Source organism: Borostomias antarcticus (genome assembly GCF_949987555.1).
Source record: "Borostomias antarcticus genome assembly, chromosome: 10".
Lineage (NCBI taxonomy): Eukaryota > Metazoa > Chordata > Actinopteri > Stomiiformes > Stomiidae > Borostomias > Borostomias antarcticus.
Window position 1 is genome coordinate 3,929,761 of NC_140243.1, and position 17,536 is coordinate 3,947,296.

At 46.6% G+C, this 17,536-nt stretch overlaps 1 protein-coding gene across 1 annotated transcript; it reads left to right on the plus strand.

Annotated features, from left to right (window-relative positions):
- Nucleotides 1–2,231: 2,231 nt before the first annotated feature.
- Nucleotides 2,232–17,535, plus strand: spata6 (spermatogenesis associated 6). The gene is made up of 12 exons (XM_084444982.1): nucleotides 2,232–2,312; nucleotides 3,500–3,637; nucleotides 4,010–4,058; nucleotides 4,204–4,245; nucleotides 4,356–4,480; nucleotides 4,785–4,865; nucleotides 8,234–8,485; nucleotides 10,180–10,267; nucleotides 11,326–11,497; nucleotides 15,095–15,311; nucleotides 17,058–17,140; nucleotides 17,372–17,535. The coding sequence occupies exons 2-12, from the start codon at nucleotides 3,551–3,553 to the stop codon at nucleotides 17,532–17,534; spliced, it is 1,359 nt and encodes a 452-aa protein (XP_084301108.1). The 5' UTR covers nucleotides 2,232–2,312; nucleotides 3,500–3,550; the 3' UTR covers nucleotide 17,535.
- Nucleotide 17,536: the final 1 nt, after the last annotated feature.

Consider the following 17,536-nt stretch of genomic DNA (forward strand, 5'->3'; position numbering starts at 1 on the left):
TCCAGGCAGGAGAGACCTGCTACTATCAATCCGACTCTTCTACAAACTCCATCTGAGGCCATCATTATTCATTCTGCCGGTGTATTTCACCAAGCTTCTATTTCAAATAGCCCTCAAGAAAATGTTCTTCTACAGTTTTAACCTATTTTCAGTTTTCATTTGATACTTTGAGATGATTCTTAGTTGATTTCACATTTGTACCATTGATAGATGTCACAAAGGTACCACGCTGGGATACGTTTACAGAGCTTGCCCATTCATACACGCAACAGGAGCAAACTCACTTGAATGTGCACACATTCACTTTAAATGAAAGCGCTTGTGAAACGTTATGCTTGTGTTACATAGTCTATAAGTTAGATTTGACATTCATTTGTTTAGGGAGGTTAGGGTTTAGTTAGAGTTTAGTTGGGTTACAGTAGGGTTAGGGCTTAGGGGGCTTAGAGTTTAGTTGGGTTTGCGTTTAAGGGGGTTAGGGTTTAGTTGCATGCAATGTCTCAAAGGAGAAGCATGCATTTGCTTAATGCTTATATTTCATCAAGAACTAGAAATAGTGACATATGTAATTAAAGTAATACGTAGCGTTTTCTCCGGTTTTCTCAGAACTGCGCCCCCACAGGCTCTGCGAGTAAGTGCACTGTCGTACTGTCGTCAAGTTATCAGATTGTCTTTTTCTTTTTCTGGCTTCCTCCGTGATGTTTCACTTTGGTTTTCTCACCTCCGCCATGATATTGTTGAGCTAAAAAACGCATGATATCCATAGACGCCAGAATAGTTAGCTACTACTTTGTTGTTTAAGCACAACGTTGCGCATGCGCACTTCGACTGAATGCTGCGTCCCGGGGGCGCGAGTTTTAAAAGGTAATAAGTGTAAATATATTATCTTTCTGAGTCGACTGTTTGGATGATTCAGCTTACTTTTAGTAAATCTAATTGGAGAATTAGCACCAGACATGTTTGTAAAGGTCCAAATATCGCAATGTATTGCTTTAAAGTGATGGAAATTCATTGAACTTAAAATATTTGATTAAAACAACTATTTGAGTTCAGATGTAAATGTATAAACTGTACGCAATGGAATGTCATTCCTGTTGAAACATTGATCATTTAAAAAAATTGTTAAAATTATCTTTTTGTCCTAGAAATTTTAGATGATTGATTTACCTAATTAGCCTACTACGTGGGACATTTGCATTAAAAAGCCTGTTAGTTGACCAGAGTGACTTTCATGTGAGTAGCTCTGTTTAGACTGGTGAACGTTTCTGCTTAAAGCTGTTATTTTGCCTCATTTTACTTCTTTATTGTCTTGGCTCTCTTGCCTTCTCTTTTTTTTGGGGGGGGGGGGGACAAAAATAAATTCTGGTTATTTTGGCGTCAACACTTATCCTGTCTCAAACTTTCCTGTGCCAACACCCTCGGGAAGCAGCGGCCCAAAATGTCACTCCCTCTGGGATCCGTCCATCAGATCTGGAGAGACTGCTGGTCCCCGGTGGGCCACTCCCTCTGGGATCCGTCCATCAGATCTGGAGAGACTGCTGGTCCCCGGTGGGCCACTCCCTCTGGGATCCGTCCATCAGATCTGGAGAGACTGCTGGTCCCCGGTGGGCCACTCCCTCTGGGATCCGTCCATCAGATCTGGAGAGACTGCTGGTCCCCGGTGGGCAGCTGCACTGGAACACGGCGCATTAGACCGCTACACAACCGCGGACCCATATAAAAGGGAACTTAAATGTAGTTGGGCAAAAAAAACATAAAATGCAATTCTAGATCTTCGCTAAAACAACCCAATTTAATACAAATTCAGTTGAATTTCAAACATGCACTGTGTATTCCTCCATCACACGTGCATTGCATTCTACCATCACATGCACAGATGATTCCCAGCATCCCGCATTCTGCAGGGCTATTGAGGCCACGCCCTCTGCATGCACGGTGCATTCTTCCAGCATAGATAGCATCCACACTGTTTGCATGCATGTCTGCTTATGACAAAACAAAACGTTTATATGTCTATGCATGACAAGGTACAGTAAATACAGTTGGTATAAATAGCCCCAACATTTCCAGTTTATTCCCATAAATTCCCATTATTCCCATGGAAAGTCTCCAATTTTGAATATTCATGCAATTTTGCAACCCTCTAGTCACATGGCCGGTTTCCTTCCTGTTAGTGGCAGCTATGGCAACAAAGTAGCAGGCAAAAGTTTGAAATGGGTGAAATGGGTGGGCAGACGCCACAGAGAAAGAGGCATTCCTCTGCAAAAAAGCCTCAGAATTGTTTGAAATGCACCGTACATGTGGAAATCCAAGCTGTAAGTATGTATACTAGCTACTTTAGCTATCTATAGCCATGGCTAGCTAGCTTTTGTAGTTTGATCTGGCTCTTGATTTCCGAAACGCACCCACCAAGATCTTGAGAGTAACGTTGGTTAGTTAGCTAGTTTGCATATTATTAGGCCAGCACGCATAGACATAGCATCTGTCTACATTTGCGGTGTAATGCTACTGTAGCTAGCCATCAGTGACAATTGGGGGTGGACCAAAAAGTTATAGCTAGTGTAACTTTATCTTATGTTATGCTAGTGGAATGGCGCGTTCCAGGCAACCCGTAACTCGTGTTTTTCCGACCTCCTACACGTGAAAATGCTCTGGAATGGCAGTCAAACCCGTAACTTCCCACCCGTGAACTGGGAGTACATCGATCTGTACGAGTTCACGGGTGGGAAGTTACGGGTTTGACTGCCATTCCAGAGCATTTTCACGTGTAGGAGGTCGGAAAAACACGAGTTACGGGTTGCCTGGAACGCGGCAGAAGTGTGTGTGCTAATGGTGCATTCGTTTGTGGTCGGAGGTGGCAAGTCGCAAGTGGCAAAATACCTTCCTCCGACCTGTGTGCATTCAAGCTATAGCGAATGATATGATTATGACATGATATGATATTGACGTCAGCCGGCAACTGGGGGCTGAGAAACATATCCGAATTTGCAACGAGGAAGTGCGAGTTCATGCAGCGTTTTATTTAATAATTCCTAGCAGCAAGTCGCAATTTGCCACCTCCCAGTTATAAACGAACGCCCCATAACGCCCACTCTGAGGCGACATTGTCACTGTCACCAACTCTTTACTAAAAACGTAAATGTACAAAACCAGATAATTTTAGGTGATAACGCTGTAGATTAATGTGTAACTGAAAATGTCCTCTAAACAATTCCGGTATTCAAATCCAACGGCGTTATGTTTTTTTTTTTTTTTTTTTACTTTGTTGCAAATTTTGACTATAGGGCTTGGGAAAATATAGTCCCAGACACGACCAACTTGTTTCTACACAGGTGTATCTATTCGTATGATTGCATAGGATTCTATGCAGTAGAGCCAATCAGACAAATAGATACACCTGTGAATTGTATCTCACATCTTTGTATTGTATCTCACCATGACCAAAGCTTGTTGATTTAAAGCCACTCTGAGATGATCAGTGACGGTGATGTGTGCTTGCCAGATCACGTGTCCAGGAGTGGTGTTGTCCAGTCAGGAGGAGGTGTACCTGAGCATGTGTGTGTTGGGCCAGTACAGGAAGACGCCCCCCCTGCCTCCAGTCTTTCCTCTGCTCTTCCACCAGAACATGGTGTTTGTCAAGGTGATGATGATGATGAATGTTGAATGTGAATGAATGTTGGTGGTGGTCGGAGGGGCCGTAGGCGCTGATTGGCAGCCACGCTTCTGTCAGTCTGCCCCAGGGCAGCTGTGGCTACAGATGTAGCTCACCATCACCAGTATGACTGTGTCTGAATGAATACTGGACTCTGTAAAGCGCTCTGGGTATCATGAAGGGCGCTATATAAATCCAACTTGATTGATTGATTGATGATGATGTTTAGCCTATACTCTACCTGCAGCCTTTAACTGGGAAACACCATGGTCATTAAAAACCTGAACCCTATACTTGTCTTAAGGACAAAGGACAAAAACAGTTGTTATTTTGAGTGTGTTTATGATTCTCTCTCTCCAGACCTTCTGTGGAGCGGTAGATCCCAGTGACTTGACTGACCTCCTGGAGGGTGAGAGCTGTTACACGCTTTAAAAGAACACAAAGTGTTTCTCTAAGTCTCTGGATTTTCTCACTCTCTTGCTTGCGCAGAGACGTCAGTGTTAACCATGTTTTATTCCTTTCTGTCTTCGTTTCTGCGCGTCGCCTCCCCTCAGATGACACCACCACCTTTGAGCTGATTCAACTCGTCCCTCCAGGTGCGTCATCGACCCAGACCACCCTCTGTTTCTAGTTTGCGTGTAAGAATGTCAATTGCTGTACTTAAGAAAGTTGGTAATTGAAGGTGTGCGTGTGTGTGCACGCGCAGAAGGTGAGATCCTGGCCACAGTAGAGGAGAGCACCAGAGACTTCCTGTACCCTGGGCCCAAACTGACATCCAGAACAGGTGCTCCCGAGAGAGAGATACTAATGAAGAGATCCGCCTCCTTCCCAGTACGTTTCTCTCCTCATCTAATCCACCCTTCTTCTTTTTCCCTCCTTGTCTTCCTCCTTTCCTCTCCTCTGCCTCGTCCTTTTATCTTCCTCCTCCTGCTCTCCTCCTCATAGACCTCATTTGCCATATCTGTTTATCTCCTAAAGCATTCTTCTCTCTTGGGGTTTCCATCCTCTTTCATGAGAACACAGTGATTGTAGATTGTGTTTTGTAAATGGATGTTCCAGACTGGTTGGTTATCTGATGCTTCTGTGTGCTGCTGTCTCCAGGCCACTGTCTTACACCTGTGCATGTGTTCCTCAGGGGATCTCTCCCAAGCTGGAGTTTGCCACTAAGTCTGTCATAGAGGAGTGTGATGGGAGAGATATCCAGCAGCCCTCATCTGTAAGTCCACACCTTCCTTAATATCCTCATTAAAACCCAGACAGACGCGAAATACCTGAGGTAATGATTAAATAACTTGGTTTAGCTTGTCCTCTGTACAGAGTACGACCTTTGGGACTGTTCCATGGGTTCTGTTGTACTTAATCAGCTAAATCAAGCACACACTGATATGGTTGGCTATCTCAGCAAGAGTCCCAGAGTGTGAGGATGACTGGTGTTGGGCTGAGACAGATGTTGATACCCAGACAACCCCAGACGCCAGGAGGCAGAGTTAGGGGAGCAGGGTTAGAGGAGCAGAGTTAGAGGAGCAGGGTTAGAGGAGCAGAGTTAGAGGAGCAGAGTTAGAGGAGCAGAGTTAGAGGAGCAGAGTTAGAGGAGCAGAGTTAGAGGAGCGGAGTTAGAGGAGCGGGGTTAGAGGAGCGGGGTTAGAGGAGCGGGGTTAGAGGAGCGGAGTTAGAGGAGCGGAGTTAGAGGAGCGGAGTTAGAGGAGCGGAGTTAGAGGAGCAGGGTTAGAGGAGCAGAGTTAGAGGAGCAGGGTTAGAGGAGCAGGGTTAGAGGAGCAGAGTTAGAGGAGCAGAGTTAGAGGAGCGGGGTTAGAGGAGCAGGGTTAGAGGAGCAGGGTTAGAGGAGCAGGGTTAGAGGAGCAGGGTTAGAGGAGCAGAGTTAGAGGAGCGGGGTTAGAGGAGCGGGGTTAGAGGAGCAGAGTTAAAGGAGCAGGGTTAGAGGAGCAGAGTTAGAGGAGCGGGGTTAGAGGAGCAGGGTTAGAGGAGCAGGGTTAGAGGAGCAGGGTTAGAGGAGCAGAGTTAGAGGAGCAGAGTTAGAGGAGCGGGGTTAGAGGAGCGGGGTTAGAGGAGCAGAGTTAGAGGAGCAGAGTTAGAGGAGCAGAGTTAGAGGAGCAGGGTTAGAGGAGCAGGGTTAGAACAGAGTTAGAAAAGAGCAGAGCTAGAACAGAGTTAGAACAGAGTTAGAACAGAGTTAGAAAAGAGCAGAGATAGAACAGCGGAGTTAGAACAGAAGAGTTAGAGGAGCAGAGTTGCTCTTTTCAACCCTTTTGTAAATTGGTAAATAATACACCTATTCATGCTTGAGTAACCATGTTGACAAAAAAAACTCAAAACTTCTACTCTCAGTCTGCACTTCCAACATCATCAACATGCTATGGGTGGGAATCACAGGGTAAGACACGATACTTTGCCGCCGGTACCAATGGTATTACGATACAATGATTCTGTGATCATCGATACATTGTAAGACAATTCATCAATGACCCATCACAATATCTGTGTTGACTGAAGAAAAAATACCAGTATAAAGGCAAAAAGCAGGAATGATGTTTTTTATTCATTCACTTCAGCGTTGTTGTGGTGATCAATGAAACAAACAATACATATTCCAATATAAAATAAAGTACCAAAAGGCCGAACTGCCCAGAAAGCAGAAGTTAAAATGTTTAAAGGAAGGACCATTGATACAACTATGCTTCACAAAAAAAGAAAATATTCGCAACGTGTATTGATTGTATCGCAGGAGGCCATAATACGATAATCGCTGTATCGATATTTTGTCCCACCCCTACAACACGCCCACTCACTCAATTCTCCAGACAATGACCTGCTCTATTAACACATCATGGGCTCAAATTGGCTCAATTGGACATGTTGGAGCCATTTTCCATATATGGTCTTGTGGGAGTGGTTTTGTTTTTGAACGGTGTGTAGAGCGCCAATAGTAAAACATATCGGAGACCCAGGTAGTGGCAAGGTGGTGTGAGCATTTTGGGGAGAAGCCAAACAGTTTTCGACCGTGTCGTGTTATATCATACAGATATTGAGAAGCACATTATAGTGCCGGGTTTGTGTTATGTTTATCGAGCCATATGAGTTATTGTTGAATAAACGGATCACAGAATCCAAAGGTATGTCACAGCTTGGACATTCAATTTCTCTAACGTAGCATTTGAACACGCGTCTAAACCAGTTCCCCATTCGCCCATCCAAAGAGCCTTATTGGTAAAAGGCCTAACAGGACACTACACAGACTTTGACTACCAGCTCCCTTCCCCTAACCATAGCACAGAGATGTAGTGTGCGTGTGTGTGTGTGCATGCGTGCATATCCCCTTCTCGTCTTCCTCCTGAAGGATCTCCAGGATTGCCGTTACCTTGGCCAGGCTGGGCTAGAACAACACTCCATCTCCTCTTTCACAGAGTTAAAATAATAACTGCCTTTCAAAACACACTTCCATGTAACAGAATACGGTCAATCGCTCACTCTCTTTCTCTCCCTCTTTCTGTCTTTCCTCTTCATTTCGTCTACTTCTGCTTCTATGCTCTCAACCTCTCTTTCATCTTCTCTCTGCTTTTTCTCTCTCTCATACTCTCTCTGTCCCTGGATGGCTGTCTGGTCTGTTCCTCCTGTTGTCTGGGTCTCTGTAGTCCTTGCGCTGTTGATTTGACTTGACTCGGTAGCGCCGCTTAGTAAACAGGTTTTTTACTCAGACTCGATTTGCATGCTTTTGAACCGTCCTGTTCTTCTGTTTAATAAGCTACTTGTGGCTGGGGCTTTGTAGTCCCAAGGACGGACAGCTTTGCCCACTTCCAACACCAAGCCAGGCTGTAATCACACAGCCAGACAGGCAGCACGCAGCCAGAGACACTGACCCTTGAGCACACAGTAGGAGAGGAGAGAAGAAAGACAAGGAGATGAGGGGGATATCAGAAGGAACAAAAAATCCACTTTGTTTTAATGTTATTAAATCAATCCAGTCCAAATGGCAAATCTCAATCTGTATGGATTTATTCTGTTTTAAAGATGAGGGTAATGTGCCAGGATATCCCAATTAGCCTTTGGATAATCTTAATGCCAATGTTATATTAGTCTGGCAGGCCATCAAATGCAATTAACATTTTTAAACATATTTATTTATCCCCAGCATCGGCCGCACAGGACACCTAGATGTTGAGTCTCAGAATTATGTTAGCGCCCATTACAATTATGGAAGTCATTCTGTAGCCATGGCGATATGAAAGCACTTGGTTGTTTGTGTATGCAGCGCGGGAGAGCTGTTGAATGGTTTATGGTTAGTGTTTGGAGTTCACTTTCTGTACCGCCTAAGCTTTATGTTTGTTAATGCTCTGTTAATCAACCCTGCAGAGAACTCTGAATCTCATTTGAGTAACGTCCTCATGTTGACTATGCCAACGTCCTCCTATTGAATATGCAACAACTGATTAAATTTAGGGTTAGTGGATGGGTAGTTGTATGTCTTTTATGTCGTTGTTTTGATGTTGTTGCATGTTAGCATCAATTGAACTATCTTTAACAGGCCCCTCAAAATAAAGTGTTACCTTGTCCCACCCTGCCCTTAAGGCATGCTGCCCCTCCCCAGATGGAGCGGCCCCCTCCTCCCCATCTCAGGCCAGGCCTGGTGGGAGAGCTGATGGGAGGGAGAGTCCTGGACGGTACCAGCAGCCCACCGTGGCGTCCCTGAGCCGCGCCCCGTCGCCCTACACCCACCGCCGGATGTGCCAGCTGTCGGAGGACGCCAGGCAGAGGCTGGCACACCTGCACCTGGGCCCGCACCGCTTCAGGAAGGAGACGGACGCACAGACGCCCTTCCTGGTGGGTGGACATCTGACCAGTTACTGCACACCTCAGGGGCCAATTACTACAGACGTTTAACAGCTACTACATAAGGGGCTAATCTACAGTTATCAGTAACACCAGAGTGGGCTAATCTATAGTTACCAGTTACTACAGAGGGGGCTAATTCACAGTTATCAGTCATACTCTGTCATTTTGCTATCCAGTTAAAACTAGCTAGACTCTCCACCCATCCACTCTACCGTGCAACAAAACATTTCAGATCTGACATCCTTCCTCAAGGATCAGACATTTGTTTTTAGTGGAAAATGTGGTCTGGAAATCTCTGCAAGTGATGTACAAAAACAGTGTACGGCTAGTGATGGTCAGGCTCGGCGAATGTAGATTTTTGAGATACCCCCCCCCGACACCATTTTGCAAGGACTGCTGGTAAAAAAAAGGACAAGATTAAGACGACTGTGATTAAAACTGTCCCCCATCTCAGAAGGATAATAAGGTGCAGCCAGACCCTTCCCCAGCGCTGGAACAGCGTGAAACAACGTGTGGGGAAAGGTCTGGCTATGAGAGAGAGACTAGCTGCTAGTTTTATTAAAAATGCTTGCTTTAAGATGGCTTGCAATGAGCTGTACTCAAAGGTGAGCGCACAGTCAATTAGTTAATCAGGGCTCACAGCCAACCCCTTCTGACCCCTTTAATGAGTGCATCAGGTGTGATCACATCAGACAGATGTTAAAATGAGCTAATTTCATCCACAGTCCCCAAACATACAGTAAAATACAATACATACAATAAAAGACATCTAGTACAAATTAAAAACAAACAGTTGTAAATACAAGCATTTATAAATATATACAACCATTTATAAATATGTTTTGATAGAGACTAAAACAATAAATTTTCTTTGACAAATCGTTTTGACAAAATTTTGGTTTTACCCACATTCTGCTTTAAAATAAAGAAACGTCAACTGGGAATAAACCCTTAATGTAGCACGGCTACTCCTGTCTCCATGTGACCTACTTGGCCCATCCGTCAGAAATGTCAGCTGGAGAGAAAGTTGTGTTGGTGAGAAGAGAGACGGCGAGAGAGCTCGCTGCGAGAGAGATTTGAGTTTTATTAGAATGGTATTTGTGACTGAGAAGCAGCAGTCTTTTCTAAAGCCTGTTGTTTTTACACTAGGATTCTCCTCAGGCCACAATTAACCTGTTGATTAAGAGCCAAGCCTCCATTAACAAATACGCATTGAGGGGGCTGAGGGCATGCAGTTAGCGCTGTGTGTTTACAGCCCCAGCGCTGGTTGGAGCAGACGCAGTGCGGCGCTTGTATGGAGCGGTGCGGTGCTGCTGGTTAATTGAAGTGTCAGCTGGGTAATTGAGAGGCGGTGGGGGTGAGCTTTCTGACGGCCACCTGAATAAAAGGCTTGACAGCGTCTCGGTCTGCCCCTAAAAGTTTCCCTTTTCAAGTTGACCTTTCTGCGCTCTTTGTAGGAAAAGCAATTGCGTCAGGATGAGGACGACGTTTGGTGTGTGTACTTTTGTACAAGTGTGTGTGTCACGGTGGAGCTTTTTTGCTGCTGTAGTCTGGTGACTGTCTAGAAAGCATTGGTATAAAGGTTTTATCTCGATGATAGAAAGGCTGTTCACTGCAGCTGCTACTGTATCAGTGTATTATGTCGAGTATTTGATTGAGACATTGTTGTTGTTGTTTCCCAGGTGCCTCTCTCTCTCAGTGCCTCCATGGTTGAGTCTCCTCATCTCTCCTCCCCCAGACACAAACACAGCTCCACCGCTCAATACACAGGTACTGGACACTCACACTCAAACATATGCTCACTGAACACACACACTGAACACACAGGTACTCTACACAGTCATATCACAGGTCCTGAACACCCACACGCATACACTGAACACACACTGAACACAGTCATATCAGCTCCTGAACACACACACATACACTGAACACACAGGTACTCTACACAGTCATATCACAGGTCCTGAACACCCACACGCATACACTGAACACACACTGAACACAGTCATATCAGGTCCTGAACACACACACATACACTGAACACAGTCATATCAGGTCCTGAACACACACACATACACTGAACACAGTCATATCAGGTCCTGAACACACACACATACACTGAACACACAGTCATATCAGGTCCTGAACACACACACATACACTGAACACACACTGAACACACAGTCATATCAGGTCCTGAACACGCACACACATACACTGAACACAGTCATATCACAGGTCCTGAACACACACACATACACTGAACACACAGTCATATCAGGTCCTGAACACACACGCATACACTGAACACACAGTCATATCAGGTCCTGAACACACACATATACACTGAACACAGTAATATCACAGGTCCTGAACACACACACACATACACTGAACACACAGTCATATCAGGTCCTGAACACACACACATACACTGAACACAGTCATATCAGGTCCTGAACACGCACACATACACTGAACACACAGTCATATCACAGGTCCTGAACACACACACACATACACTGAACACACAGTCATATCAGGTCCTGAACACGCACACATACACTGAACACACAGTCATATCACAGGTCCTGAACACATACACTGAACACATAGTCATATCACAGGTCCTGAACACACACACATACACTGAACACAGTCATATCAGGTCCTGAACACATACACATACACTGAACACACAGTCATATCACAGGTCCTGAACACAGTCATATAAGTCATGAACACACTCACTGCTGTCTACTACAGTCACACCATATGCACCAACATCTGTTACCAACTGAACTGCCTCCTCCCTCTCTCCCTAGACTCCTCCCTCCTGGGCTCCTATAGGCCGAAGACCAGCAGGAAGTCGTCCAGACAGGAAGTTCCCAGAACATCCTTGAGAGGGTTGCCGCCCTCACCAGCCCAGTCTGCCCCTGCGTCCACCCCAGGGAGACCCCTTGTGATGCCCGGCTCCTCCTCCTCCCTCAGAGACAGGTACAGCAGAGTTCTACAACAGAGGTTCCACACAGGGTTCCACACAGAGGTTCCACAGAGATTCTCCCCATAGAGGACACTGTTGAGGTTCTAGTTAGAATAGCCGTCCCAGTGCGTGCGTGCAGAGTCTCGCACACACGCACGTAGGAGCCCAGGATCAAATATTGGTGTTTTTACAAAAGCTGTAGAAGGATTGTGTGTGTGTGTAATAGAAGGGGTGTGTGTGTGTGTGTGTGTGTGTGTGTGTGTGTGTGTGTGTGTGTGTGTGTGTGTGTGTGTGTGTGTGTGTGTGTGTGTGTGTGTGTGTGTGTGTGTGTGTGTGTGTGTGGTGAGGTTTAGGATGGATTCTCTCTCTCCAACCTCTAAAAATGACAGCGTCTGATGTTCCTGTCATGCTTGTTCATTACTTAAGGAGAGAAGAGAACATAGGACATGGGGAGGTGAGAGAAAGAGAGGGAGAGAGGGGGGCAAAGGGAGAGAAAGAGAGGGAGAGAGGGGGCAAAGAGAGGGAGAGAGGGGTGCGAAGGGAGAGGGAGAGAGGGGGCAAAGGGAGAGAAAGAGAGGGAGAGAGGGGGCAAAGGGAGAGAAAGAGAGGGAGAGAGGGAGAGAGGGGGGCAGAGGGAGAGAGGGGTGCGAAGGGAGAGAGAGAGGGAGAGAGAGAGGGGGCAAAGGGAGAGAAAGAGAGGGAGAGAGGGGGCAAAGGGAGAGGGAGAGAGGGGGCAAAGGGAGAGAGAGGACTATTGATTGTGTTTCAACCAGAGATGATGCATTTGACCCCACCCTCTCTAATCCATTCTGAGAGCTCCCCATCGATCACCGCAGCTGCCGGCTTCCCCCCCCCTCCCCCTCTCCCATTTCTGTTTGTTTGTTTGTTTGTTTGCTTGCTTGCTTGTTTGTGTCTCTCTGCCACGCTCCCAGTTCATAAGTAAACATTAAAATCAATAGACAATCTTAAACTGGCAAGTAAACGCTAGGGAATGAATGATGTGGATGGGAGAGGCGACATGAGAGGGGGGAGAGGAGATTAGATGGTGGTGGGGGGGGGGTAGATTCCCTCAGACGGAGCGAGGAGCACGTCTCGGGGAGGAGGTGAAGGAGGGTTTACGACGGGAGAGGCAGATGACAGATGTCTGCCAAGCCAACGCCAGCCAGCCCTCCTCCTCCTCCTCCTCTGCTGCGTCCTTGAAGACGACCCAGAGCAGCGGCTGCTCATTTGATTACACGACGGAGGCCCCCGGAGCGCCGGGCCCGAGCAGCAGTCTAGACTGGACCCGGTCACACTGCCTGGTCCGGCTGAATGCTCTGGTGCCAGTTGTTTTCTTGCCAGGACATTCGTTGCGTAAAACAGTATTCGTTGTTAGTTAGTTATCTATCTATCTACCTACCTACCCTCCTCTCCCTCCACCCCCACCCCTCCTTCCTCCGCTCCTGCTCTACTCCTCCTCTCCTTCCTCACCTCTCACCTCTCCCTCCAGCACCCACTCCTCCTCACCCTCTATCCTCGCTTCCATCCTCCCCTCCTTCCTCCTCTCCTGCTCCTCTGCCTCCACAGAGCAGGACATCTTTCCATACCTGAGCACACAGCACAGACTAGTGGACAGACAGAGTACTGCTGTTCAGAGAACTCGCAGAAGGGCTGGTGTAATATCGGCAAGCAATAAAAATAAAAATAAAACTTTGGATTTGACTGCTAAGCTAAACTAATAGACATGCATTTGATGTCATGAATGTTCTGTTGGTCTGGAATAGTGGTAATATAGTAATATAGAGTAGCTCAGCTCAGTCAGGGCTCTTCAGTTTTGGCCCAGCAATGGTAAGTAAGTAAGTAAGCTTTATTTATATAGCGCTCTTCACAGCACGGATGCACAGAGTGCTTTACAGTAATAAATTAAAATGGCAATACAACACGAGACAAAATTAAAACGACACAGAACAGAAAAAAACAACATTGTGAGCAGCAAGGCGTTATAGATGGCCGAAGGCCTGCCTGAACATCTGTGTCTTAAGACGTTTTTTGAACATGAGTTCAGTGGATGGCTCTCTCAGGGCCTGGGGAAGAGCGTTCCAGAGTCTTGGCGCCACCGCCTCAAATGCTCTGTCACCCTGGGTTTTTAGTCTGGTCCGGGGCACCGCCAGGAGACCCTGGTCGGATGACCTCAGAGACCGACTCAGAGAGTGAGGGTGTAAAAAATTCTGAGATGTAGGCCGGGGTCCGTCCGTGAAGAGCTCGGTGGGTGAACACCAAGACTTTGAACTCGATGGTGGTATGAGCTTCCCACCACTGTCAGGACGGTGGAGTCGGGAGACTCACGACCTGGGCCCCTCCGCTGACCTCTCCACCTCACGACCTGCGCTCCTCCGCTGAGCTCTCCACCTCACGACCTGGGCTCCTCCGCTGACCTCTCCACCTCACGACCTGGGCTCCCCCGCTGAGCTCTCCACCTCACGACCTGGGCTCCCCCGCTGACCTCTCCACCTCGTAGACGAGTCATTCCCCGTGTTAAAACTGACCAATCATCTGCCGCTCTTCAGCACTGTGACTTAGGGCTGCACGATTATGACAAAAGATAATAATTGCGATTATTTGCTTCAAAACGGTAATTGCGATTAATACTTAATTCATATTTAATATATAATATTAATATGTAATAACCAAAATGCTCCCAAATCACGGACGTTGATCCCTTTCTTGCTACTAACTCGTTTTCGCTAATTTTTTCACTACTCACGGCTGCGGGTACTCTTGTGACACTTGTCTTGACCTACTGCTATCTGTCTTCTCAGTGAAATTGCTACGCACAGCGCACTCAGCGGGAACGCATGTGATTGGTCAGACAGCATAAGCACCTGTGATTCGTCCGTGTAGTCCTAGCACACTGAATTCAAAGCAAAATTATTAATCACATTAATTGCAGCCTTTTGCGATTAGTTAATCGTGGAGGTCATAATTGCGATTTCAATTAATTCACGATTAATTGTGCAGCCCTACTGTGACTGCTTGGTAGCACTTGTTCTTATTGAGAGCTTTACTGACGATGACTGGTAGGTACAGCTGGTTCACTCACTCTAGACAAATGTGCTTATTGTAAGTCGCTTTGGATGAAAACATCTGCTAAATGACTTTAATGTAAATGTATAGTATTATAGTTCAGTGAGCAGTATAGATGTTACTCCACACGTACGCTGATATACAGTATGAGATAATGTTCTGGTACTGTACATGTCCTGTATCAACTGTAGCAGTGTTGGTGTTAATTGTTGATGGTAAATGGACTGAACTTATATAGCGCTTTTCCACCTTAGCGGCACTCAAAGCGCTTTACAATGGCCTCTCATTCACCCATTCACACACACATTCACACACCAATGGCGGCAGCTGCCATGCAAGGTGCTAACCTGCTCATTGGGAGCAATTTGGGGTTAGGTGTCCTGCTCAAGGACACTTCGACATGTGTACAGTCAGAGCTGGGATTCGAACCACTGACCCTTCGATCATTGAACGACCCGCTCTACCAACTGAGCTACAGCCGCCGCATTGATGTAGCCTCTCTGCTGTTATACTGTATTTAATACTGCCTCTGTGATGTGTTCCTCCAGAGTCCGGAACAGTCCGTCCTGCCCCCCCCACTGGGAGGAGATCCACCGCAGTCCGTCCTGCCCCCCCCACTGGGAGGAGATCCACCGCAGTCCGTCCCGCCCCACCCACTGGGAGGAGATCCACCGCAGTCCGTCCTGCCCCCCCCACTGGGAGGAGATCCACCGGCGGGTCCAGAACATCCTGCTGACCCACAGAGCCCACAGGACGCGGCGCTCTGTCAGTGACTCTCCTCTCCCCTCATCTCCTCTCCTTCATCTCCTCTCCTCCTCTCCTCTCTTCTTATCTATCCTCTCCCTTCATCTCCTCTCCTCCACTCCTCTCCTAAGGCCCTGCTGGTAAAATGTGTCTAATGACTAAGCTGGTGACGATCCTATGAGGTGTAAAGACCCGACCGGATGTGTGTGGGAGGGATGAGGAGAAGAATGGAGGGCGGCTGTAAGCTGCTGTTAAAGTCACACTGAAACAGACGTTTGAGATCAATCAATCAATCAATCAATCAATCAAAGCTTTATTTGTATAGCGCATTTCATACCCAGAGGCAACACAATGCGCTTTACAGAGAACAAGGGAGGTGGGCATACGACCCACTCTCTACATATTCCAGAGGGAAGCAAAAAAACAGTAATCACCCGGGGGCCAGATAAGTGAGCTGTAAAAATTCTTCCCTGACCCCTCTCAACAAGGCGATCGAGCAAGCTCCAGGAGTATGTTTGTCTACCGGCTAATCATGGAAGATCAAAGATCATCTAACTTCCGTAGTTTGACGTATTTCCGACGCAAACAAGCTATGAGGGTGGGACATATGTTTAGAGGAATTTGATTGGAACATTGACAAGTGGACGGGTTTTAAGAACTTCTGTCCTAAAATCTAAGGTACCTGTTGTCGTCATTGCACGTTACCTACCGTTTTCCAGGAAGTAAGAAATTATATACTTTGATATAAGATTACAACAAAAGTAGAATTTTGTAATTTTTTTTGGCATACATCGTTGAATAGGTGAACACTATGACCAATTATGTGAACCAAAATGGGACAGAATGCTTTTTTCATTTCAGTGCGACTTTAAGAGCTCATCTTAGGAACACAGTCTTCTTCTTCTTCTATAATTAATGGCAGGTCGCGGACCAACTAAAGGTGCATACCGCCACCTACCTTACCGGAGTGTACTACCTCAGGCGACACACACTTCAGGATACTCAAAAATTTAAGACAAAGGAGGAAGAAGGATCAAATCCTACGACCCAGCCCTATATCCCTAAGAAAGTCAAAGAGTGTCCTACTACAGTCCCTCACACCCTCTCCTGAGCCCAACAACCCCTGCAAACCCCATCCCTGCCCAAGCTCACACAGCCTACTGCTCAGAACAGACCTCTCAGAGTCATAGTTAGCACAGAACAGCAGGACATGCTCAACAGTCTCAGACAGGCAGGCCTCACACAACTCTGAATCACACTTCGCTATCAAATAAAGAGTGGACCGCAGCCCAGTATGAAAATAGAAGGTTGAATGCCAAAATAGAAGGTTGAATGATATATTGTATGTTAGTTGGCGTTCTGACATATAATTCACCATAAAATAAGATTCTAGTTCATCTGGAAAGGCTTTTTTTTAATATTTAGCATAGAACTATTTAGTCGCAGGACATACGTGTCAACTTCCGCAAACTAGGTAGCCCAGCAACATAAACAATAACAATAGCTACCGTAAGTAGTTCCGCTTCCTGAATCCCCTCTGTGGATTGATCTACACATCAACGGTCGCGTCAATAGAAGTCAATGGATTTCATAAAATGATCAATAAAACCCTACAGGATTCATACTTTGCGGCGAATTTGATGTCAGAACAGTTACTTAACAGGAAGAATTAAGCAACCAAAGCAAGCAGGCTGAGAGGGAGATGTTTTGAATAGCAGGACAGGCCTTTTGAGGTTTGTCCCTGTGTGTACGTGTGTGTTTCCTCAGGACGTTGAGAAGGGTTCAGCTCAGCAGAGGCCTCAGTACTCCTGTAATGACTCGCTCTGTGACAGCCAGCTCCTCCAGGCCAGGTACACTTTCTAGTTCTGCCTGTAACACACACCTATGAACAACCCTTCCTTTCTAGCTCTGCCTGTAACACACACACACCTATGAACAACCCTTCCTTTCTAGCTCTGCCTGTAACACACACACCTATGAACAACCCTTCCTTTCTAGCTCTGCCTGTAACACACACACCTATGAACAACCCTTCCTTCCAACAGTATCCTGCTCAAACGCTGCTCCTCTGTCCTCCCCAGTCCCCGAGCCCCTCCCAGAGAGACGTCCGTCCACCTAGACGGTGGATCCTTCTGGTCAGCCCAGGCTGCTCGCTACCGGGGCAAACCCCACCGAGCCGTGTTCCAGGACAGCCTGGGGAGGATCTACAGCAACATGTACCAACAAGCCTCCAGCTCCAACTGAGA

Bases quoted from the DNA above. Each gene is read 5' to 3' on its own strand.
- spata6 (XM_084444982.1), top strand. From the start codon at position 3,551: ATGTGTGTGTTGGGCCAGTACAGGAAGACGCCCCCCCTGCCTCCAGTC. The intron at 3,638-4,009 runs GTGATGATGATG...CTCTCTCTCCAG, and splicing joins AGAACATGGTGTTTGTCAAG to ACCTTCTGTGGAGCGGTAGA. The intron at 11,498-15,094 runs GTACAGCAGAGT...GTGTTCCTCCAG, and splicing joins TCCTCCTCCCTCAGAGACAG to AGTCCGGAACAGTCCGTCCT.